This window comes from Juglans microcarpa x Juglans regia, chromosome 3S (genome assembly GCF_004785595.1).
Source record: "Juglans microcarpa x Juglans regia isolate MS1-56 chromosome 3S, Jm3101_v1.0, whole genome shotgun sequence".
Lineage (NCBI taxonomy): Eukaryota > Viridiplantae > Streptophyta > Magnoliopsida > Fagales > Juglandaceae > Juglans > Juglans microcarpa x Juglans regia.
The window spans coordinates 21,857,986-21,878,169 of record NC_054599.1 but is presented as its reverse complement, the minus strand read 5'-3'; the positions used below and the strand labels follow the sequence as shown (position 1 = coordinate 21,878,169).

Here is a 20,184-nt window from a genome sequence, read left to right as displayed (position 1 = left end):
ATTTTACCTACTACTTTACCAGTTCATCAATGTACCATCATGCACATCATCATGAATATCATGCGTTTTTTCATGAACTCCTGCCACTCTGATCCATCACATCTAAGAGTAATAAAAAGTTTTTTTTTTTCCCTATAAAATAGCATGCCATTAAGACTTCCAAGACTAATATTAACAATCACACCCACAAAGAAGTGTTCTACATCGTGCAATATCAACCCCCCCAAGTGAATTAAATGTATTCAACTTTACCCACATTTATTAGAAAAATTGAGAAAAAAAAAAGTTGGAATCATCGTTTTGGTTTGGCCACACAACTAGCAGTTCCTTTTTATGGGCTCTATAAATTCTCCCAACAATCCTCAGATTCCTTGCTTGGCAGAAAAGAGCCAACTCTCTCTCTCTCTCTCTCTCTCTCTCTCTCTCTCTCTCTCAGTGTGCTCATAAGCATCTTGACTTTGAACTCCCTTTGAGGTTCTAGAGCTTTAACCACACCTCCCAAGATTTGCTAATGAAGATCTGGGCCATGTATCATCTTCTTCTTGCTTTTCTTCTTCTATCAATCCGTTCAGAAACTACAAATGCAAACTCAGAAGGTACAAAAAGAATCTTAAATCTGTGTGTACTTGCATGATGATTTATATTATTATTTAACACTACTTCTTTTGACTATGCCTCTGGCTTAATATTCTTAAATACTGTTTTGGTGCTTTGATCAACAGGAGACGCTCTGTACGCATTGAGGAGAGCTATGAAGGATCCGAATGGTGTTCTGGAGAGCTGGGATCCGACCTTAGTGGATCCCTGCACTTGGTTCCACGTTACTTGCGACGGTGATAGTCGGGTTACCCGACTGTAAGTCACATATTCCCTTAGCTCTCTGCTTTTTTCCATGTCCTTCTCTTTCTATCTTCTCAACGTCTAACTACTGTGGCTTGTGTTCATTTCATACATCAGTTTCTCTGCTTATTTTGAGTTCTTTAAACTGTCAAAAGCCTTTTTATTTGATTATCCTTTTTTTTCTAATTTGCATATAAACAACATATTTTTGGTAAATATTATATTAATATATACAGAAATATCTTAATTTATTTTTCTGGCTGTTTGAGCTTGTTATTTCACCCGTGAAACTCTGAATTTTCTGTCTCCCATGGTGATTGGTTTCCAGTCCAAACTTTACTTTACTCTTTCAGAGCAAGCAGTGTAAATTATTTCTGTACTTTTCCTTTATCCCTTGCGCCACTCAAATTTTTGTACATCCTCAAAGGAAAAGACTGCAAGAGACTACTTGGTCATTGTGGCAGGCCGCAGTACAAGGAATAAATGGAAATAAGAAATGAAAATATTGTTTAATTTTAGCTGCAGGTTGAAATGAAAAATTTAAATCATATCGTACGTAATCTTTATTCTATGGAGTTTAAGAGGGCATGATGATATTTGCAGTGACCTTGGAAATGCAAAGCTGTCGGGCAGCTTGGTTCCAGAGCTGGGGAAGCTTGAGCGTCTTCAGTATCTGTAAGTACTTCTGCTACAAGAATGCTATCCAGGTTTTAATATTTGTATTTCTGGCTGAAATAGAATGTTTACATGTAAGCTACTTAAAAAAAAGAAATGGCAATAAATTTTTGTCTACAAAAACAAACCAAAAATAGATTATGTAGACAGAACTTTGATGATATTGCAAACAAAAATGATGGAATGCAGAACAGGCTTGTAATTATAGATCTGCCCGCCCTATGTGAAAACTGGTAGTGGGTGGTAATACAGCAGCTGAAAAGCATTCATCAATGTTTCAAACTCCCACAAGCCAGCTAGTCCCATCACCGATTGGATTATGGACCCTAAATCTAATAGATTTGGTGTTAAATTTACTATTATATGTTGAAAGATGCATGCAGCATTTAATAAAATATGCCTGGTTGGTACGTTTTCACTGTTGTTTTGCAGTGAATTGTACATGAACAACTTGGTGGGATCCATACCAGAGGAGCTTGGTGGACTGAAGAGCCTAGTTAGCTTGGATCTTTATCACAATAACTTGACTGGGTCCATCCCTGCCTCCCTCTCTAAGCTCTCCAATCTCAAGTTCCTGTAAGCATTTCTCTATCCTCTGATCAGTATTTGTTACTTGGTCATCATTTGGGAAAAAGATCCTCGAGTTTTTATTTGAAATTGAGATTCAAGTGGAAGAGAGAGAGACTCATGAAGTATTGCTCATTTAATGTTGGCTGAAAAATTTATGTGGACATTAGTAAATGTCGTGCCCAATTCATTTGCATCTGTCTTTCCCTCTTGAGATCTGTCTGAAACTTGAGACTTTGATCTCACCATTTGTGGGACCAAGTAATTGATGTGTGATTCATTTCTCTTTTATGGGCATTTAAAGATGAACATCTTTTGCTTGCTGTTCACTACATACAGGAGATTGAACAGCAATAACCTGACTGGAAGAATTCCCAGGGAACTCACTAAACTCGGAAACCTCAAGATCCTGTAAGTTTTCTGTGTAAAACGTCTATCTTTCTTTCAAACTTTCTTTGGACTAATCAAGTGGTGGGAATTATTGTGTAGTGACGTGTCACACAACGATTTGTGTGGTACATTCCCAACCTCGGGCTCCTTTTCCAAGCTCTCGGAGGAGAGGTAATTGATTATTTACACATATATTCGTCTATGTAGAGAGTAATAAAATTTTCAAGCTTTTGAGGTTTTAGTTTCTGTTGCTGATTGTTTGGGTGCAGTTTCAAGAATAATCCAAGACTTGAAGGACCAGAACTGATGGGATTTGTGAGATATGATGTGGGAGGAAGCTGCTAATGATGTACCAACAAAAGGCAAATACATATATTATGTTGCCAATTTCTTCCGTCTAATGTCTCTTTAGATCGAAGAACTTTTATGTCTCACTAATATATATATATATATATAGCTATAGCCTGTAACACCGAGAAAACCCCCCTTTATAGTACCGATATGTTCATCTTCCTTATTTAATATTCAAGTATCAAACTTTCAACTAGCCATTTTGTTTTTGCTGTATTTGATTACGTAATAGTTCTGCCTAGGACTATACAGAAAACCGGAGAATTGACAGGGACCGACCAGATAGGCCGACGAGCTTTCGTTGAAGCTCAGAACTGGCCGAAACTAGCGTAGAAATGGTTGGCCAGCAGTTGAATTTGACAAAAATCAATGTCCAGTGGTTCTGTCTCGCCTTGATCTTGGTCCGGATCGTTAAACCTACCACACTGATAAAATATATATATATATATATATATTAAATTATACATATATGAAATGGCTTCATTTTAGGACTCAATTGTTTGAAAAAAAATATAAAAGAAACGGCGCCTTATGCCAAATGGCACAATTTCACTCTACGGTTTAAACTCTCCGCACCTTATTCTTCCTCATTTCTCCTTCTCATGCCGCCCTCTCTCTCTCTCTCTCCCTCTCTCATTGAGGCTTCGCATGCAACGGCAGGGCCACCTCTGTCACAACTGAAGACGCCGATGAACCAATCATAGTTACACCGAGACCAATATCGACAGTTTTCTCCCCTTCACCAACCAGTTTCGGCCAAGATTTACATCATTTTAAAGGATCGGTGTGGTTTCGATTTTGGACCAAAACTGCACCTATACCTTCAGTTTTCACCCCTAGCAGAAAAAAATTATATTTTCAAGTCCGTGTCTAAAATAAACTAAATAAAATACTTACATAGGAAAAATAAATTTTACAGTTTGAATCTTGTAAATCAAAACTTACTATTTAAATGAAATAAAGTGGTGTGCAGAACACACCGGTTTGAGAATAGAATAACTCTAATATGAAATAAAAGCTTGAAAAACACAAAGAAAGTGACAGTCAGGCATTATAAATCATGCACCCTGTTTTTTTATTTTTTATTTTTTTGGAGCAGCCTGAGATTTGATAACGCAAATCGTCCAATAAGATCAATTTATTTTTCCAACTCCCATTAGTAGAATGAAGCAGATTGCAGTTTCATGCGACAACCAAACATGCCCTTAATGGCTGTCTAGATTTTACCCAGCCCTTGGAAATTCTGAAACATTCAACTATTCAGAAAGCAGGATCATAGTCTTAACTCATAAGAAAAATTGCTTTTACCTAAAAAGCCAGGGAAATTAGAGAGCCAACATGAATTATACGAGATAGAAAGAAAAGAGCAATCGGCTATTAAGTGCTTGCAGGAAATACAGAACTCTCCAAAAAATGATGGAAAACATTGACATTTATTCAATTAATCTATGCTTATTCGGTGAACATGGCAGCTAAAAGAAATGAATAAAAATTGTAGGTGAAGGAAACATTTACAGATCTTCAGCTGTACGAAAAGGTGACAAACAATCTCACTCCCATGTCTTTTGTAGCTAAATCGAAAACAAAATTGTCACTGAATATTTAATGGAATCAATCCGCACCTGTGTACAAATTTATCAACAGTTAAATATAGAAGATTATGAGCTATACGCACACCAAGTGGAAAGAGTATTAGATCCACACTAATAATTTATCAACATCCGTAACACATTTCTTAGCTAACTGAAATTGGAACAATTATATTCTACTTACTGTAGAATAAGAACAGGCAGCTTGTGGAAATGAATTGCACGAATAAAAAATAAAAAGTAAAAAGTAAAAACCCCATCCAACAACACATCTGAATCCTTGAAGTATTTGTGTCACACCCATAACTTCGTTTAGGGGGTATTTAGGGGTTGAGTGATGCTAGAGACACCCTAAAGTTACTACATGGGCTTACAAATTGATGGGTCCCAAATCAAATGTCATGAAACATATTCAGATTATTAAAAACAGAAAATTGTGTCATATAGTGTTTGTATGAGCCCCTAGAATCTATATTTTCAGTCCTGAAATCCTCTAATGCCTATATTTTAAGATAGAAGACAAAATCACAGTTCTAAAAGATTACCTCTAATTTCAACAGTGCAAGTAACAGTGTCAGAATTAGTTGATGACAGCCGATTGCTAGAAAGGGCTACTGGTATCAGAGGGGGTGAAGAAACATCTTCGGCCATCTCCATGCCATGAAGACCTTGCAGGGGTGTCGATGTATGGGAAGTTCTCACACTAGAACTACTTGAAGGTATGGATAAACTACGCGAAATTGTTTGTGGAGGTGTTGGCAATGGAGATGCTGCATTTGACACAACTGGTTTCTTTATAGCAGAAAGCACTTGATCCTTGGACCCCAAGGGGGCTGAATGACCAGCCCAACCCTCAGGTCTTGAAGACTTGGGGGTTGAATTTGCAGGGGGCCTAGGAAGTTCATGAAGCTCACTTATTCTAGGCGAGGACACAAAAGTAGGGGAAGTACTAGGAGATGCTTTTGGCGATGTTGATGGAAGATAAGATGCTGGATTTCGAAGAAGAGGTCCAGAATTCAAATAGGGGCGTTCCACTGACACTAGCTTGGTAGGCCATGGCTCACTCTTTAATGGACCAGAAAAAGCATCTCTTTTGAGTTTTTTGGGATCAGAAGCTGCAAATGTATAGTGGTATGGAAATAAAATCCCATCAGCTGAAGGAGGGGGCAAGAGTGTGGATGCAGTGTTGTTGATGCTCTCTTTGAGGACAGACTGAGCGTTGATTTCAGTGGGTCTGGAGAGTTTCTTGTCTACCAAAATTTTTTCATATTTTTTTGGATCCAATGGGGATGAATGCCACGAATTCCTAGTGTGGTCGAATGGAGGAGTCTGTGTTTTGGGGAGCATCAGATTAACTGTTCCGGCAGAAATTGAACTTTTCATATCAACTGGAGTGGGTAGCACATACGTCTGCAACTTCCGTGTTGATGATGGCCGCATATGCCCAGTTCTTTCAGCAGAATCAAATTTATTCTCAGCAAAGAGTGGGGCTGATTGACTACCTGACCTAGCCTTGTAAGTAAAAGAATTACTGTCAGGCCTATCCAGATTTTCCTGCAAAAATAACAAAAAGAAAGCATATACTCAGAAACTAAAATATTGACGTTTTCTGCATCTTGAAGATCTAACACTTTAGAGGGAAAAGTAACTGTAATAAAATATCCAGGTTCTGGAGTTGCTGTATGAGCTGTAGAATGTGTCGTGTCAGAACCAATCCTATCCAATCCAATCCAATGACCCCAATTTAGGAAGACTGATAAAATCCTAATTCAAAAGTGACCAGATGCATGATAGTATTACACGCACGCATATACAAGGTTACTTTTATCATAAGATCATGCATATATGATGGTTAGCAGAAAAGCATGTTGCATTTTTTGAAAAAATACCAAATTACAGTGAATCGTGCTCGCTATGAACAAAAGAATCAATAACAAAACAGGCTCTTCACCTTGACAGCTTCCAGAGTTGCAACCTGGGGAAATGTAATATCCACCTGATTGAGCTGCATAAAACATTGTATAGAAACAAGTCAAGATGAGACTTGAACTTATGTAAAAAATGTAATACTTCGGAAATTTTAAAATATAAGTATGATCTCTATACGTTCACTATCCATTTTATTTATTACGTTGGTACATTGACTAGAAAAGAACAAAATTTCTTCTATCCACAAATCATAGTAAAAGAATACCGTTAAACATAAAACTCTAAAAATCAAAACATATACGCATGATCTTGAAGCTCTCTGGAGTTGGGACATGCATGTATAGAAAATAAATGTGTGCATTGTGTGGATGCTATGTGTCCACGCAAGTGTATATACATACTTGATTACTTATTTATTTTGTCTGACCGATAAATTTATTTCAAAAAGAGAAGAAACATATGTCTACTAGTACTCCGCTAGAAGCAGGGAAAATAGTCACCTCCATTGATTTTTGGGATGTAGAAACATCATGCTCCAGATCATTTTGTCCATAGTCAAAACTCAACTCACTATCATAATGCATATCATAGTAATCGTCATTGTCATCATCGTTATCACTTTCATCCCCATCATGAAGTTTGATGAATTGGTAGTCAATATGCTGCTGTTCAGTTATCAATTTCACATGCGGTTCTACTGCCTCAAGAGATTTAACAGCCTTCTTGAAGAAGCACAACTGTTTTCAAGCAGGGAAAAAAAAAAGAGCATCAAGTTAAACAAGAATGATTATTTTTTTATGAAGATGAAGATGAGAAGAGAGAAAAAAAAAAAACCTGAGCAGCATGGTGACGAGCTGCTTGTGTAAGAAGACTTCGTGATTGTCCTTGCTTTAGAGATTTCAACCGGAAAACATAAAACGCTGCTTCCTCATCATATTCATCACGAGCGGTTTCTAACTGCTGCATGGAAAAACTCTCTCCTTTTCCACTTCTTGATCCCCCTTTTTCTCTTTGTCTTGTTATCATATAATCATATACATCCCTGCAGATCAAGTACCATAATGAGAAGAAGTTATGTACATATGTACGTACACACACACAGAATATAAATTCTTAACCTTTTCTCATCACATTGGCGCTTCATCTCCTGCATCATCATGAAAGGAAAAAGCACGTTGACTGTCATTTTATATGGTCAATTAAAAAGTACAGTATCTGTACATGTAAGTAACTATATGTCAAAATCCAGCCCATAAAAAGCTAAGCATTCGATGCAGACATTCATATTCCAGAAAAGAAAGCAATCTTTAACAACAGAAATTTAATCAAACGGAACAACAGACTGACCTAACAATTTTAAATTTTACCATCAACCCCAAACTGCACGTTTAGATATTTAAAAATGTTTTAAAAGACAATTTCTGCAGTAAGCGTTTACAATGTTAGAAGTGCCTGAGTTTTCTCAAGGTTTTTCAAGGCTTTGTAAAATCTTTTGTATGTCTTTCCAAGAAAGGATCCATAGATTTGTTACTTATAAAAAAAAAAAGGATCCATAGATTTGTTAGTGTCCTTAGGGATGGACGAGCACGGGTAGTACAGAGCATTGACAATGCCATCTAATCTTTTCCTAACATGAATCTCGATTGCAAGTATCACAAGTTCCTCTTACTGGCTTATTTTTCACTCAGCTGGCTGTGCTCTCATAAATTTATGCCACCTCTTATAAATTCCTATGTCTATTCACAAATTGAGACTAAGGGTACGTAGCTAGCTGCCTTCCCTACTATGTCAAACCAACCATTGTGTATTCCCTCAATCTTGAGCTGGTTTCCCTAGGATTTTATTTCCCTCTTTTAAAGGAGAGGCTAATGGAGCCACTCATTGAGCTGCCACTTGTTAAGAAGGGAGCTTCGGATTCTGGTTTCCTTTCCTCATCGGTTCTCTCTGAAATCCTCTAGTAAATCTTCAAGTCTCAGTATTTTTTTCTGTCTCCAGCCTTGTTCCCAGACCAAAAGAATAAAGCACGATATATGACAACCAAAAAGCACAGCAGTATATTATCTGTCTTCAGAAATAGAGGCCCAACAACTAAACAGATTATCAAGAAGGGACAGGAAAGCAAAAGAAAATTAGCTTTAAAGAAGCCACAAGAACAAACCTCAACAGTTTGAAGTTCGTTGAGAAGAGACTCTGATGGGATTGTGATTGTTTGGTATATATGAGACCGCTGAAATATTTAAAACAAAATGTCAGTACCAAAATAAAGGAGAGGTTTCTGACATATTTTATACAAAAGAACAAGGACTCACATAGCCATCAATAAGTTTCTGCAGTTCAAACTGTACTTTTCCTAGCATCAGAAGAACTCTGCCTGCACAAGAACAATAGCAACTAAAGATTAATTCTCACTGATGAAACAACCACACTGTTTTTATGTGTATTCCTGAGAAACAAATTGAAGTTCAAGTAATATAATTGGTTTGGATTGATAAACCATTTTATGTGAAGTTCAAAACAAGAATTAGAAGCAGATATGAGTTGCTAAAATATTAAACAAAACCAAAATTACTTGCCAAGTTCAACAACACATGAGTGCAAGTCAACTTCATCAAAGTCTTATTTTAAACATAGCAACCCTACCAAGAGAATTAGGTTTAAGAAAGAAAAGATCAAAGACAATATACGAAATGTTTGCTACACACCATTTTTAAAAAATAGACTAAAAGAAAACATAATGACCAGTACTGTGGTTTCTTATGTAGGTCCTATAAGCTAGAGTTTCCGAACGACAAATTAAGTTTTTATCATTTCGAACAAATTTAAAGACCAAAAAAATCCAAGAGCAAGATTTAACTCTTGCCTAAAGGTTGACATGGGGCTGGGGTAAGTTGATTTCATATCTAGCCAGGCAAGTAACAAAGAAAATTATTTGAGATTGAGAGACCAGAGCTCTGTCTCATAATAAGAAACAAACATGCAAAAACTGGGACATTTTCTTTCCTTTTTTTTCCAAAGCTGAAAATGCTCAAGATGACAAGATTCGATCCTCGTGTGAAGCTTAATGCAGTTCAGCAGTAAGTCACTTTTTCTTCATATCAATTAAGAAAAATGGACAGAATAGTTAAGTTTTCCTTCACTTTACCACTTTCTTCATCATCATTCAATGCAGTTTTCTCAAGAAGACAAGCACCCATTTCCCGCAATGACTCTGAGAATTCTGAAAAATAAATGGGATTACATAAGAATATTACTCGAAAACGATACAGCACAATTTAAGATGAGAAAATTAACATTTCATCGTGCCAAAGCTCAAGTTTCAAACTTAAGATTATGTGCCATTGAACCAGTCACGTCATCATTTAACATATACAAATCACATGCTATAATATTTCCAGAAAGCGCCCTATGCTATTTCACAATATCTGACAGTGTCCAAGGAAGAAGAAAAAACACAAGCAAAATTAAAATTGGCATTCCAGACATGCATTATTGAAGTGCTCAGCCACATTAGTACAACGTCCAAATTATCCATCTTCAGGCTATACTTACAGATTAATCCTCTAGAACCAAGGTAGCTCTGTTCTAAAAACGCCATCAAGACATACAGTCATGTATGACATTACATCCTTGGTCATAGACTACCTATAAAAGAAAACATCCTCGGTCATAGACAAAGCTCCACAGAATTTCATCTTAGAAATACACTTCAATGTATTGGTACTATATTCTCCAATTACTAGTGCCAACCAACAAGACCACTGCATGGTCTTGCCTATGCATTTCAGCCAAATCATGATACTAATAGATAATGTGTATCCCTAAAGACAAGCATGCAATGAATATTTCCCTCTCCGCTGCGTTTCTTTAATAATAAGCAAAAAGCCATATCAGACAACAGACAATCAAACAAAACAAATGAAGTACCATAAGCACTGTTTGTAGTTGCGGCAGCGGCAGAAAGTAAACTATCATAGCAGTCTCTCATATCTTGCATGTCCTGCGAGAACAGGGACCCCATAAGTTATAAGCACCTCATATAAAAGGGGAAGAAAACGAATAAAAGACAACAAAGCATCAGCTAATAGCTGCTGCTGATTGCAAGATTTTAGTAGAGAAGATTGTTGCCAGGGTAAAGAGCTGGGCTAGCAGAACTTGAGCCAGAAAGATGATACATAGTATGCATTTTACGAGTTCCATAAAAGACAGCAGGCCACGGTCAAACATTATTTAAGTAAAAAAATTCTGAGAAGTGAGAACACGAGCAAGTTTCAAGCTTTGAAGAATTATTTTTCTTCAATCTCAACCAATTTTTTGGGAATAGAATTCGTTTCCTAATGTATAAAAACCCTAAAATTCGGGATCATTGCGATCAAATAAAACCAGTTTCCGGTCAGGACTAAACGACCGTACCGAGACGAACACCTAAGAACACGTTTGGCCGCTGAGAAACCATAGGAAAACGAGAAGAAAGCCAGGGAGTTCAGAACAGATGAGTCCGAAAACCCGAAATGGCTCTCTCCTGCGAGATTAATGCTCTCATTTATTTTATTATCCTTGTTTGCTCCTCAGTAACTAAATAAAATATAAGAAGAAGAAGAAGCAGAAGTGTACCAGCGACGCCTGAGCTAGCTCGTCCAATTGTGACAAAGGCCGGATATCTCTGCGGTCCTTGTGCTGGTGCTTGTGAAGCCCGAAACCTCGCAACTTTCTAAGCGGAGTCTTCATCCCTTCTATATCCTCCTATTCCCAAAACAACAATAAAGACTCAACGAAATCCTCTCTCTCACTATAGGAGCTCTGAGAATTATTAGGTATTGAAAAACCTATGAAGAAGACGCAGATGAAAGAAGATGGAAATGGAAGAAGAAATTCCTTTTTGACTCCATTGTATTGTCACGTCATGAACAGAAGGATGGAAGGAAGACCTCCACAGATTACATTACATTACTATCGTATATAATAATATTTATTATTTTATTTTAGCACTAATATTCCCCCAATGAACTCCCTCAAACACCACTTTGACTATTCTTACTTTACTTACGGGAGGCAACCCCATTATAGTTGATTGGCGAATGAAATGCTGCCACGTCAGCATGATTAGCTATGCCACTTGAGTTTATGTTGGTGATCTTTAATTGGTTTCCACCCACTTAAATAGCGCGCCGAAAACATTGGCCCAATAGTCAAACAGTTGTACCCGTTCTTTTCTTTGCCTCCACAAAAATAAATAAATAAAAAGTTTTCTTTCAAGTGAATTAGCGTACTAAATTGTGGATTGATATGTAAAATATTTATTTAATAAAACGATATAAATTGAAGATAAAAATAATTTTTAAGATAGATGATATTTTTCTTCTCTTAAAATTATTTTTTTATTTAATTTTTTTCAATTAAAAAAGTCATCGATATGCAATTTGGTGTATCAAATCGTTTGTACTTAACAAAGCTCATAAATAAATCCCATCGTGGTTTTTTTTTTATATATATATATTTGAGAAGGGGATTCAATCCTTAGTAGTGAAAAATTAAGATATTGCCAATTAATCTAAAAAATCTTGACGATCAATAGTTATTTTAAAGAGTGTATTCCCTTTACTTTTAACATTTGTTTTCACAATTCATCTCAACTCATCTTATCTGTAAAAGCAATCGAGACAATTCATTTCAGATGATCAGAATTAATCCGTCAATAATAATATTTTATAGATGATATATTTAAATATAAATAAATATAAATATGTATTTAAATATATAAAATAAATTCTTATAAAAAGTTAAAAAAAATAATTAATTTTCACAATAATTAATTTAAAAGAGATCAAAATGATCTTGATATCCAAACATAACAAGACAATACGGTAAGGATAATATCTTTTTAAGACTGCCATTAATAGGTTAGGATCGATATAATTGACTCGTATACAATTCGAATTTGAATTGACATGATTCAATCCAACACGCAGCACGAAATTAATGGAATCCAGCAAGAAATTAACAGATTTGGGTTGACTCATTAAAGATGGCATGAACCAGACTTGACGCAATAATACTAATTATCAGCTCTATGTTCAAGATTTGAACTCTATTATTGGTGGAATTAAGCTAAATTCAATTTAATGGAATCGAATTTCATCACTTGTCACGTTAAAAGTTTTTTAAATGGAGTTAGGCCTAACGGAAGTAGGCTTTACAAATGATTTTTTTGGGAAACAGACTTGTAATCATGAACACAAACGCGCATCCATGGACCGTGACATCAAGTCTTTTTTACAAGGAATTTGTAAACCACGGAAGGTTAAAGTAGTAGGCAAGAAAGCACGTACACGCTTCAACCTTTGTCCCTCAGCATAGCTTACAGGTGAGATCTTGGGTCACCATCTATCCTCCAAAATGGCCTTCAAAACACCTGGAGAGCCACCCACCCCGACTTCCCACAACTCGGGGATTTCCTACCTTTCTCGTTCAAGAAAGGGACACTAAAAAATGTTGATGGAAGCTGCTACTTTTCTATGTATTTGAATGTTTCTCGATCAATTAAACTGTTGTGTCATGAATTCAAAGGATCCCTATTGTAATGGCATGACAATTGGATGAAAAGGGGAGACTCCCAAAGACTATCTCACAAAAGAACAGTGGGAAGGAGGGGGCAGAGACTTTCTCTGGTCAACAAACCGTGTTTAGTGAGGCCTAAGTTTCTCTTTCTCCCTTCAAGTCTCCCACCATATTTTACTTCTAGATGGCTCCGTTAATCCAACACCAAATACCAATGGCAGCCGTCTAGAGGTTTCAATCAACCAGTTGTTCAATTCCTAGCTAATCACTTTCGGCCAGCAAAAAATATCAATGTCTAGGTTTCGTTGTGAACCTAACCTAGCTGATTGTTTCGATTATATAAATCGATCGCTCAAGTTGTACTCATAAGATATGATGGCATTCTCCATTTCTGTCATTTATGCATGCAAAACCCAAAATTGTCGACCCTGTGAGCTGACATAATATACACTCAATTCCAGCATTATCAAGAAGGTTGGAAAGTTATTTTCTGTAGTTCGCAGTTGTGCCTAGGCGTAACTTGCTCGTGTGCATCTCTCCAGAATGTACCACATATCAACGACTCACTATGATCTGCATATTGGAAGAATTTCATAATCAAAAGCGAACAAATAAAAACTGCTTACAAGAGAAATAGTTACTTCGTTGCTGGCCCCAAATATTTTATCATTCTAGTCAGTTAAGAAACTCTATCTAGCAAAGCATTAAAGCATCCACAGGATTGGCAATCTTAGTTATCCAATCTGCATGCGACATGGATGTACATTGGGTGTTTTCCTCACCAACAAGGTAGAGATTAGACACAGTACCTTTAGTAATAATTTGTTGCTATGTGGCATCTGGTACTCGGAATGGCTTGTTGGAACTGGACTTAATGGATGAGGGGCCCGTGTCCCATAACAGGATAAAAGGGACACACGTCCCTCATCTAATGGCCCAGTTCACCTAAGCCAAGCCTTCAGGTACCTCAGTTATTAATACGAGCAATATGTAACACCAAACAAATCCATCTAAAAGACCAGGACAATCGCTGTAAATTATAAAGCAACAAATACAATATTCAAACAGACGGGCCTTCAGCAATTCCTCATCCAGACTGCAGAGCAATTCAGGCAAGTAGAAAGAGGCCCAAGGGGGTCCACCTGCCAGGGGTGTGGGACCCAAGAAAATTGGGTAGGTGGGACCGTCTCTGCTTCCCTGTCATAATTGCCAGGGAATCCAGGTAGGCTTTGCCAATCTGTGGTGGAGGGGGAAATCCCCTCTAGCAAAGCACACCGTGCAGGTAATAATTCTCAGTGGTGAGGATAGAGGGGGAGATTCAGCTCACATGGAGGCGAGATCCCCTCCACCCTCCATTTTTTTCCAATTTCTCCCACTCAAAACAATTCACAAAACACTTATCAAATACCCTCAGGAACTACAGAACACCCAAACCCGTTTTATATGCTATGCTGCCAATACAAATCCCAAACAACAAAATACGGACTGAAAAATCTTTGATCTCACCACTTCAAGTGTAATAAGTTTCTTTCCCTAATCAGGATAGGCTAGGCTCTTAACACTAAGACAATTTTTCCCACCGGCATATTAATTAAAGGGTGTAATAAATAAAGTTGTCATACAATTTTGGTTTTCCTACCCCCCTCCCATTGTAATAATTGTTTTTGCAGAATTAATGACATTTTCCCCCAGGAACTACCACCACTGCCGCTTGCCAACTAAACTTCGACTCATTGTAACTCAGACCCTAACTTTAACAGAAATATACCCCATCAATAATCATCATTAACTTTAATGGAAACATATATTAAGAGACAAAAGCCATTATACTAAAAACAAACATTTCAATGGAATAAAGGATAATTTTTTTTACTTATAAAAAAAAAGGATAATTTTGTCTTCTATAAAGTTATTGGAGATATTTTATGGAGAGAGGTAACAGACACTTGACACTTCATATTATGGTCCAGTTGCACCGGGTCAAAGTTTCAGAGGTTAAATCAAAATGGGGTGGTAGTTCGTAGAAGAAAATTGTAATTATTTCTGGAATACTAGGGTTCTAACATCCTAAGTGCAGGCACACAGCAAATGTAGCCAGAGAGTTACCAAATCAAACAAATATATTCAAATATATTTGGAAGACTAACTCTTCAGGAATACAGTTAAAGAGCTAATAAGAAAGCAATGCACTGAATAGAAATTCTTAATAAAATACTTTTGAAATATGGCTTTCAAAAGTAAATAGGTTCCACATAACTGCCAAATCAAATGACAACAGAGACACATACATTTTCCCACCTCCAAGTCATCGTTCCCCATGGGATGAGAGAGTGAATAGGAAAAAACTATAAATTTTAACAAGCAGCTTCTCCCTCATGTGATCAAGTGGAAAAAATGTACAAATCTCTACATCTTCTGAAGAATTTTTCTAAACTGAAATAAAGTCATTCGGCATTGAAACTCATCTTTGATAGGTAAGAACTTCAAAACCCAAAACTCGTACTACACAAGCAGCTGCCAATTAAAATATAACCTGGATTAGGAAAAGTTTCTGGATGGATCTGGTAGGAATTAGGCAGCTGCAGCCAATGGCATAGATCTGTAGCATGCTCTCTTTGCAGCACGAACAATGTCTTCAACCTGTCCACCACAAGAGCCAAGAATTATATAAATATATGTATTGTAAATAGGATTTACATATGCATACCAAAAAGGTAAAATAACCAGTTATGAACCTATAGTCTAGGAATACTATCATTGAATCAACTCCCATCTCTTACAAACATATCCACAGCTGTAAACCTATAAATTTAACTGCAGATTATGGGATCGACAGTAATAAATGACCTGTGGAACAGCCAATCTCTCAAGATTAGCTGCGTAAGGCATAGGAACATCAGCCCCAGCAATTCTCTCGACTGGTGCATCAAGATAACCAAAGCTCTCCTCAACAATAGAGGTGCTGTTTGAAGGAAGAAGTACAGTATAAGTCTAACAGATATAAAAAACCAATCGGTAAGGGTTTAGATATATTAGTGGAAAGAGATCAACCAGATTTCAGCTCCAACACCATGCTGAGGAAACCCTTCTTCAACTGTTACCAGTCTGTTGGTTTTTCTGACAGAGTCATTGATTGTGGATCTATCTAGTGGCCGAATTGAGCGTAAATTTATAACCTAAAATTAAGAGAATTAATTATTAATACATTCATAACTAATAGCAGGAACAGGTAGTAAGTTTGTGTTTTCTTTACCTCAGCACTGATACCTTCCTTCGTGAGTATCTCAGCTGCCTGAACATAGAGCCACACAATTATTTCTAGACAGAGAAAACAAACATATGTACATGTGTAGATAGAGAGAGAGAGAGAGATTCTGCCTACAACACAGACTACATAGATACGAACTTAGAAGAAACTCATACCCATGCCCAAACAAAAGAAAATGATGTTATAGGAGCATAAATTCTAAAATTCTCATAAAATGATCTCTTGGGGAAAACAACACACACAACCACACATTCAGGGAAGCCTCGGAAAGATACAAGGAGCAGCAAAGAGCAATGTCACACTGATAAGAGCACCAAGCCTTTGCAAGATAATACAATGCAATCGGGGCTCATGACAATGCAACAATACATTCAAAAGATGCCAGAGCCTGTAATACTCAAGCATATAGCTTCCGGCTATTGCAGTTGTAATATATGAACCAATTACACTTAACAAAAAATATCTCTAATATCTCTAGTAATCCTCTAAATATATGCCATACATTTTTTCATATTACAAACTACACAATTTTATTGAATTTTATTATATTACCACACATGTTGCAACTGTCAGGTCAGTTTACATCCTATGAAACAGAAAATCAGATAAAATAATAACATCTAAAGCAGGTATTGCAGACAAACCTTGAGAGCATAGCCCACCATTTTTGAAAAAGCCGTAATAGTCACATCCTTTCCTGCTTTCTCAATCTATGAGTCATAGACAATTACAAGGTAAACATGAGTAATAATATAAAGAGAACACAGGAGGATCATAACAATCATTGTTAAGGTAATTATTAAAGTACCTTAGCTTTCCCAATTGGAAGACAAAAACTGGAATCAAGAACTTCGGCTGAAACAGGGAATGACTCACCATATCTGAATCACGATATTTACATCAACAATGTTTTAACATGATATGAAAAATCACAATGTATCTTTTTTGAGTATGAGCCATCTTAATATAGCACTATCACACTCCAGCATTTTTTTTTTTTTTTTTTTGTGTGTTGTGATGAGTATGAACAATCTTAATCCATCACAAATCACTAATGTACTTAAGACAATGAATTATAAAAAAAAAATGCACTGATGTACTTACAACAACTCATTTTCAAGGAAAACAACAGGATCGGGATCTCGTATGGCAGCCTTTAGCAGTCCACGAGCATCTTCAGATGAGTAAGGAGCCAACACTTTCAACCCAGGGCAGGTGGCAAACCACGCAGCATAACACTGCATTAAAGAAGAAATTAAAGAGAGCTTGCCAAATGTTTCTCTCCCTAGAACTGGCAATGAACTCAAACAAGCTATGTCCTCAAGGACATCACCAGCACCAAATCAAAGGACGTGACATAGAAATGGTCAGGTAACCAAGAAGACACTGGGTACACAAATAAAGCCCAAAGAAACATACTTGAGAGTGCTGGGCACCAACACCAGCAGCAGCACCATTAGGCCCTCTGAAAACTATAGGCACAGATATCTGCCCAGCAGACATATAGTTTGATTTTGCAGCAGAATTAATGATGTGGTCAATTGCCTGCAGCAACGATAGAATGAGATTTTTTGAGCAAAAATGAAAAAAGAAATATATTTAAATCAATTGAAAATACCAAACCAAAATAAAATGTGCGGATCATACCAATAAAATCAAAAGACTGAAACCATCAAGTTCGCTATAAACCTATCAATGTGCACTGTAATTAAATAAACAAAAAACCTAAGCTTAAATTTATCGGCATATTCGAATTATTCCAGGAGGCAACACAATTGTCCTTCAGGCCAAGACTTTTATGTATGTGTCAGATAGAGATAAAGCACAAAAACCATGTTATCCTTATACTATCCTTTAATAATATAATATTTTATCCTTACTTATAAAAAAACATTATCCTTTAATAATATAATAGATGTCCAAATCGATTAGGATGCCATTTTAGGATTTTAGAGGGCAGTAGAGTGCTCAATTGATTCTATGGCACCACATAACATTAAAAGATCTCTTAGCACGAGATTCAAATCGAATACAAGATATACCTGCATAGAGAAGTTAAACGTCATAAACTCTACAACAGGTCGCAGCCCATAGTAAGCAGCACCAACTCCAATCCCTGTAAACCCAGCCTGAAAACAAATTACAGAAAGATGGTATTAGAAGACTAATACCAAAGAATATATAAACAAGAATCACACATGCATATATCCTTCTCGAAGAAGGGGGAGAGGTGGGTTAGGAACAAACAAGAAGCATCAGTATATTATAATGACCCCTTTGCATGAAAGGAGGTTGCAGTATCATTCCTAATTGACTTGACCAACCATGGAAGTAACCAAATAACCAACAAAAAGAAAACAAGTCAAGTAACAGAAATAACCTCTGTGATTGGTGTATCAAGAACCCTCTCAGGACCATACTTATCCAGGAGCCCTTTGGATATCTAACAAGATAAAGATTAAGAGCTTGAATGTTAGACACTTGTTTAAAATCGTTTTCAATTTTTTACATACAAGTAATTGACGGTTTTATTAAAAACACAAGGCATAGCTCAAGTACATAGGTTAGTATACATGAAGAATACTTAAGTAGAAAAAACATTGTACACGGACAGCATTTTCTAATCTGCGAATTTCATCTCTTCAGTTATATGAGTCTAACCTTGTATGCACCCTGATATTCCCCAACCTGCACTCAAATGAACAAAAAGAACATGAGAGTAGAAAGAATAAAGACCAGGTTAGAAAGTACTAATTCTTTCTAGTTAACCTCACCTCTTCCCCCATCAAGAATACTTTAGGATCAGCAGACATTTCCTCATCGAGCGCAGAGTTTAGAGCATCTCTCACTGTCATCTGTGCATAATTACAAATTTCAAAGGTTCAAGACTCGATGCTTATGTAGAAACACTACGAACATGAAAGAGAAGGGGCAGTTTCTAATATGTATTTTTTTTTTTTTTCAAAATGTAAGACCAGCCCTTTGGACTCGGCTAGCACTACACCGCTGGCAAAATAATTTCCAGAGATTTTGAAAGAAGAAGAAGAAGAATAATGGTTTCCAGGTTCTCTAATTAATACCAGAATCTATGGCCGCAGTCTTATAAATGTTTATGAGGCGTTTTCTTGATCCACCAACACCCCCGGGGAGCGAAGAAACCCAATTGTAATGCAACCGGCATGGAAATTGGTACAAAAATGACGATTACCTCTTTTGCCGCTGATGAGTAGCTTCTCCATGCCGACACGGCAGGGCGAGTCCACTGAAAGGACCGTCCCGAAGTCTGCCCAAAACGACATTTACGATTAAGCGAAGTATAACAATTAAAATCCCATCACAAAACCTACTCCATGAACCAAACGTTTAAAAAACGGAGCAGATATTATTCGGGGTATACCAGTAGAGAAGAGCCTCCGGCACCGATTTTCCGCCTTATAACCCCAACATCTTTCTCCCTTTCGCTCAACCTCTGATAAAATAAAACACTAAAAGAAAAAACGCATTCAGACTATCAGCCATTCCAAGCAAATCCACGAGTGTATTGAAATATATATGAGATTAAAAAAAAATTAAGAAAAAAAAAACCTAGAACTTGGAGAAAATGGTAAAAGAGGGAATTTAGATGAAAGCAGCTTCAGATTAGGGTGTATGATGAGGAAAGGTACGGACAGAAGGACGGACCTAATTGATTAAGAGATGTCGGAGACGAAGAAGACGCTGAAGAAATGAGATTCGGCTCAAGCAGCGATCAATGCTCGCAGTCTCCGTCCTCTATTAATCGGTAATCTAATTTGTCTTTTACTATTTATTATATATTTAAATTTTAAACCAGCTTTTATGTACACATTTAATTTATTTTCGAATTTTTTTTATTTTTTATTTTTGCGGGAAATTCCACTAAATGCTGCGGGAATCCTACGCTGTGACATAACGCGTAGGTCCACGTGTAGTTTAGGTGGAGGGCAGGGAGCAACAGCGTGCGGTTTGCGACCCAACTACCTCCACCGCTATGATTGCCAT

General features: G+C 36.9%; 3 protein-coding genes across 3 annotated transcripts; 1 reads left to right on the top strand and 2 right to left on the bottom strand.

Moving 5' to 3' along the window:
- The first annotated feature begins 298 nt into the window (after positions 1 to 298).
- Positions 299 to 3,019, top strand: LOC121257399 (leucine-rich repeat protein 1-like). Its single transcript, XM_041158388.1, has 7 exons — positions 299 to 596; positions 723 to 855; positions 1,444 to 1,515; positions 1,948 to 2,091; positions 2,422 to 2,493; positions 2,572 to 2,643; positions 2,742 to 3,019. The coding sequence occupies exons 1-7, from the start codon at positions 512 to 514 to the stop codon at positions 2,815 to 2,817; spliced, it is 654 nt and encodes a 217-aa protein (XP_041014322.1). The 5' UTR covers positions 299 to 511; the 3' UTR covers positions 2,818 to 3,019.
- Positions 3,020 to 4,237: 1,218 nt separating this feature from the next.
- LOC121257398 (uncharacterized protein At2g33490-like) lies at positions 4,238 to 11,270 on the bottom strand. Its single transcript, XM_041158387.1, has 11 exons — positions 10,953 to 11,270; positions 10,266 to 10,338; positions 9,484 to 9,558; positions 8,651 to 8,712; positions 8,500 to 8,568; positions 7,460 to 7,488; positions 7,176 to 7,383; positions 6,842 to 7,078; positions 6,364 to 6,417; positions 4,958 to 5,966; positions 4,238 to 4,445 (listed from the first exon to the last, which is right to left on the bottom strand). The coding sequence occupies exons 1-11, from the start codon at positions 11,064 to 11,066 to the stop codon at positions 4,435 to 4,437; spliced, it is 1,941 nt and encodes a 646-aa protein (XP_041014321.1). The 5' UTR covers positions 11,067 to 11,270; the 3' UTR covers positions 4,238 to 4,434.
- A 3,811-nt stretch (positions 11,271 to 15,081) lies between these two features.
- On the bottom strand, positions 15,082 to 20,184 carry LOC121258792 (pyruvate dehydrogenase E1 component subunit beta-1, mitochondrial-like). Its single transcript, XM_041160331.1, has 16 exons — positions 20,156 to 20,184; positions 19,750 to 19,845; positions 19,562 to 19,649; positions 19,373 to 19,447; positions 18,939 to 19,019; positions 18,826 to 18,852; positions 18,545 to 18,607; positions 18,207 to 18,293; positions 17,584 to 17,709; positions 17,269 to 17,402; positions 16,973 to 17,045; positions 16,809 to 16,874; positions 16,150 to 16,188; positions 15,948 to 16,072; positions 15,744 to 15,858; positions 15,082 to 15,536 (listed from the first exon to the last, which is right to left on the bottom strand). Exons 1-16 carry the CDS (start codon positions 20,182 to 20,184, stop codon positions 15,468 to 15,470), a joined length of 1,293 nt encoding a protein of 430 aa, XP_041016265.1. The 3' UTR covers positions 15,082 to 15,467.

Coding starts and splice junctions, on each gene's coding strand:
- LOC121258792 (XM_041160331.1), bottom strand. CDS start 20,184: ATGGCAATCATAGCGGTGGAGGTAGTTGG. Junction 16,189..16,808: donor TGGTGGGCTATGCTCTCAAG/GTTTGTCTGCAA, acceptor CTCTATGTTCAG/GCAGCTGAGATACTCACGAA. Junction 15,537..15,743: donor AGAGATTGGCTGTTCCACAG/GTCATTTATTAC, acceptor TGTGGTGGACAG/GTTGAAGACATTGTTCGTGC.
- LOC121257399 (XM_041158388.1), top strand. CDS start 512: ATGAAGATCTGGGCCATGTATCATCTTCTTCTTGCTTTTCTTCTTCTA. Junction 856..1,443: donor GATAGTCGGGTTACCCGACT/GTAAGTCACATA, acceptor TGATATTTGCAG/TGACCTTGGAAATGCAAAGC. Junction 2,092..2,421: donor CTCTCCAATCTCAAGTTCCT/GTAAGCATTTCT, acceptor CACTACATACAG/GAGATTGAACAGCAATAACC.
- LOC121257398 (XM_041158387.1), bottom strand. CDS start 11,066: ATGAAGACTCCGCTTAGAAAGTTGCGAGGTTTCGGGCTTCACAAGCAC. Junction 10,339..10,952: donor AGCTAGCTCAGGCGTCGCTG/GTACACTTCTGC, acceptor CTGTTCTCGCAG/GACATGCAAGATATGAGAGA. Junction 9,559..10,265: donor AACTACAAACAGTGCTTATG/GTACTTCATTTG, acceptor TTTATTTTTCAG/AATTCTCAGAGTCATTGCGG.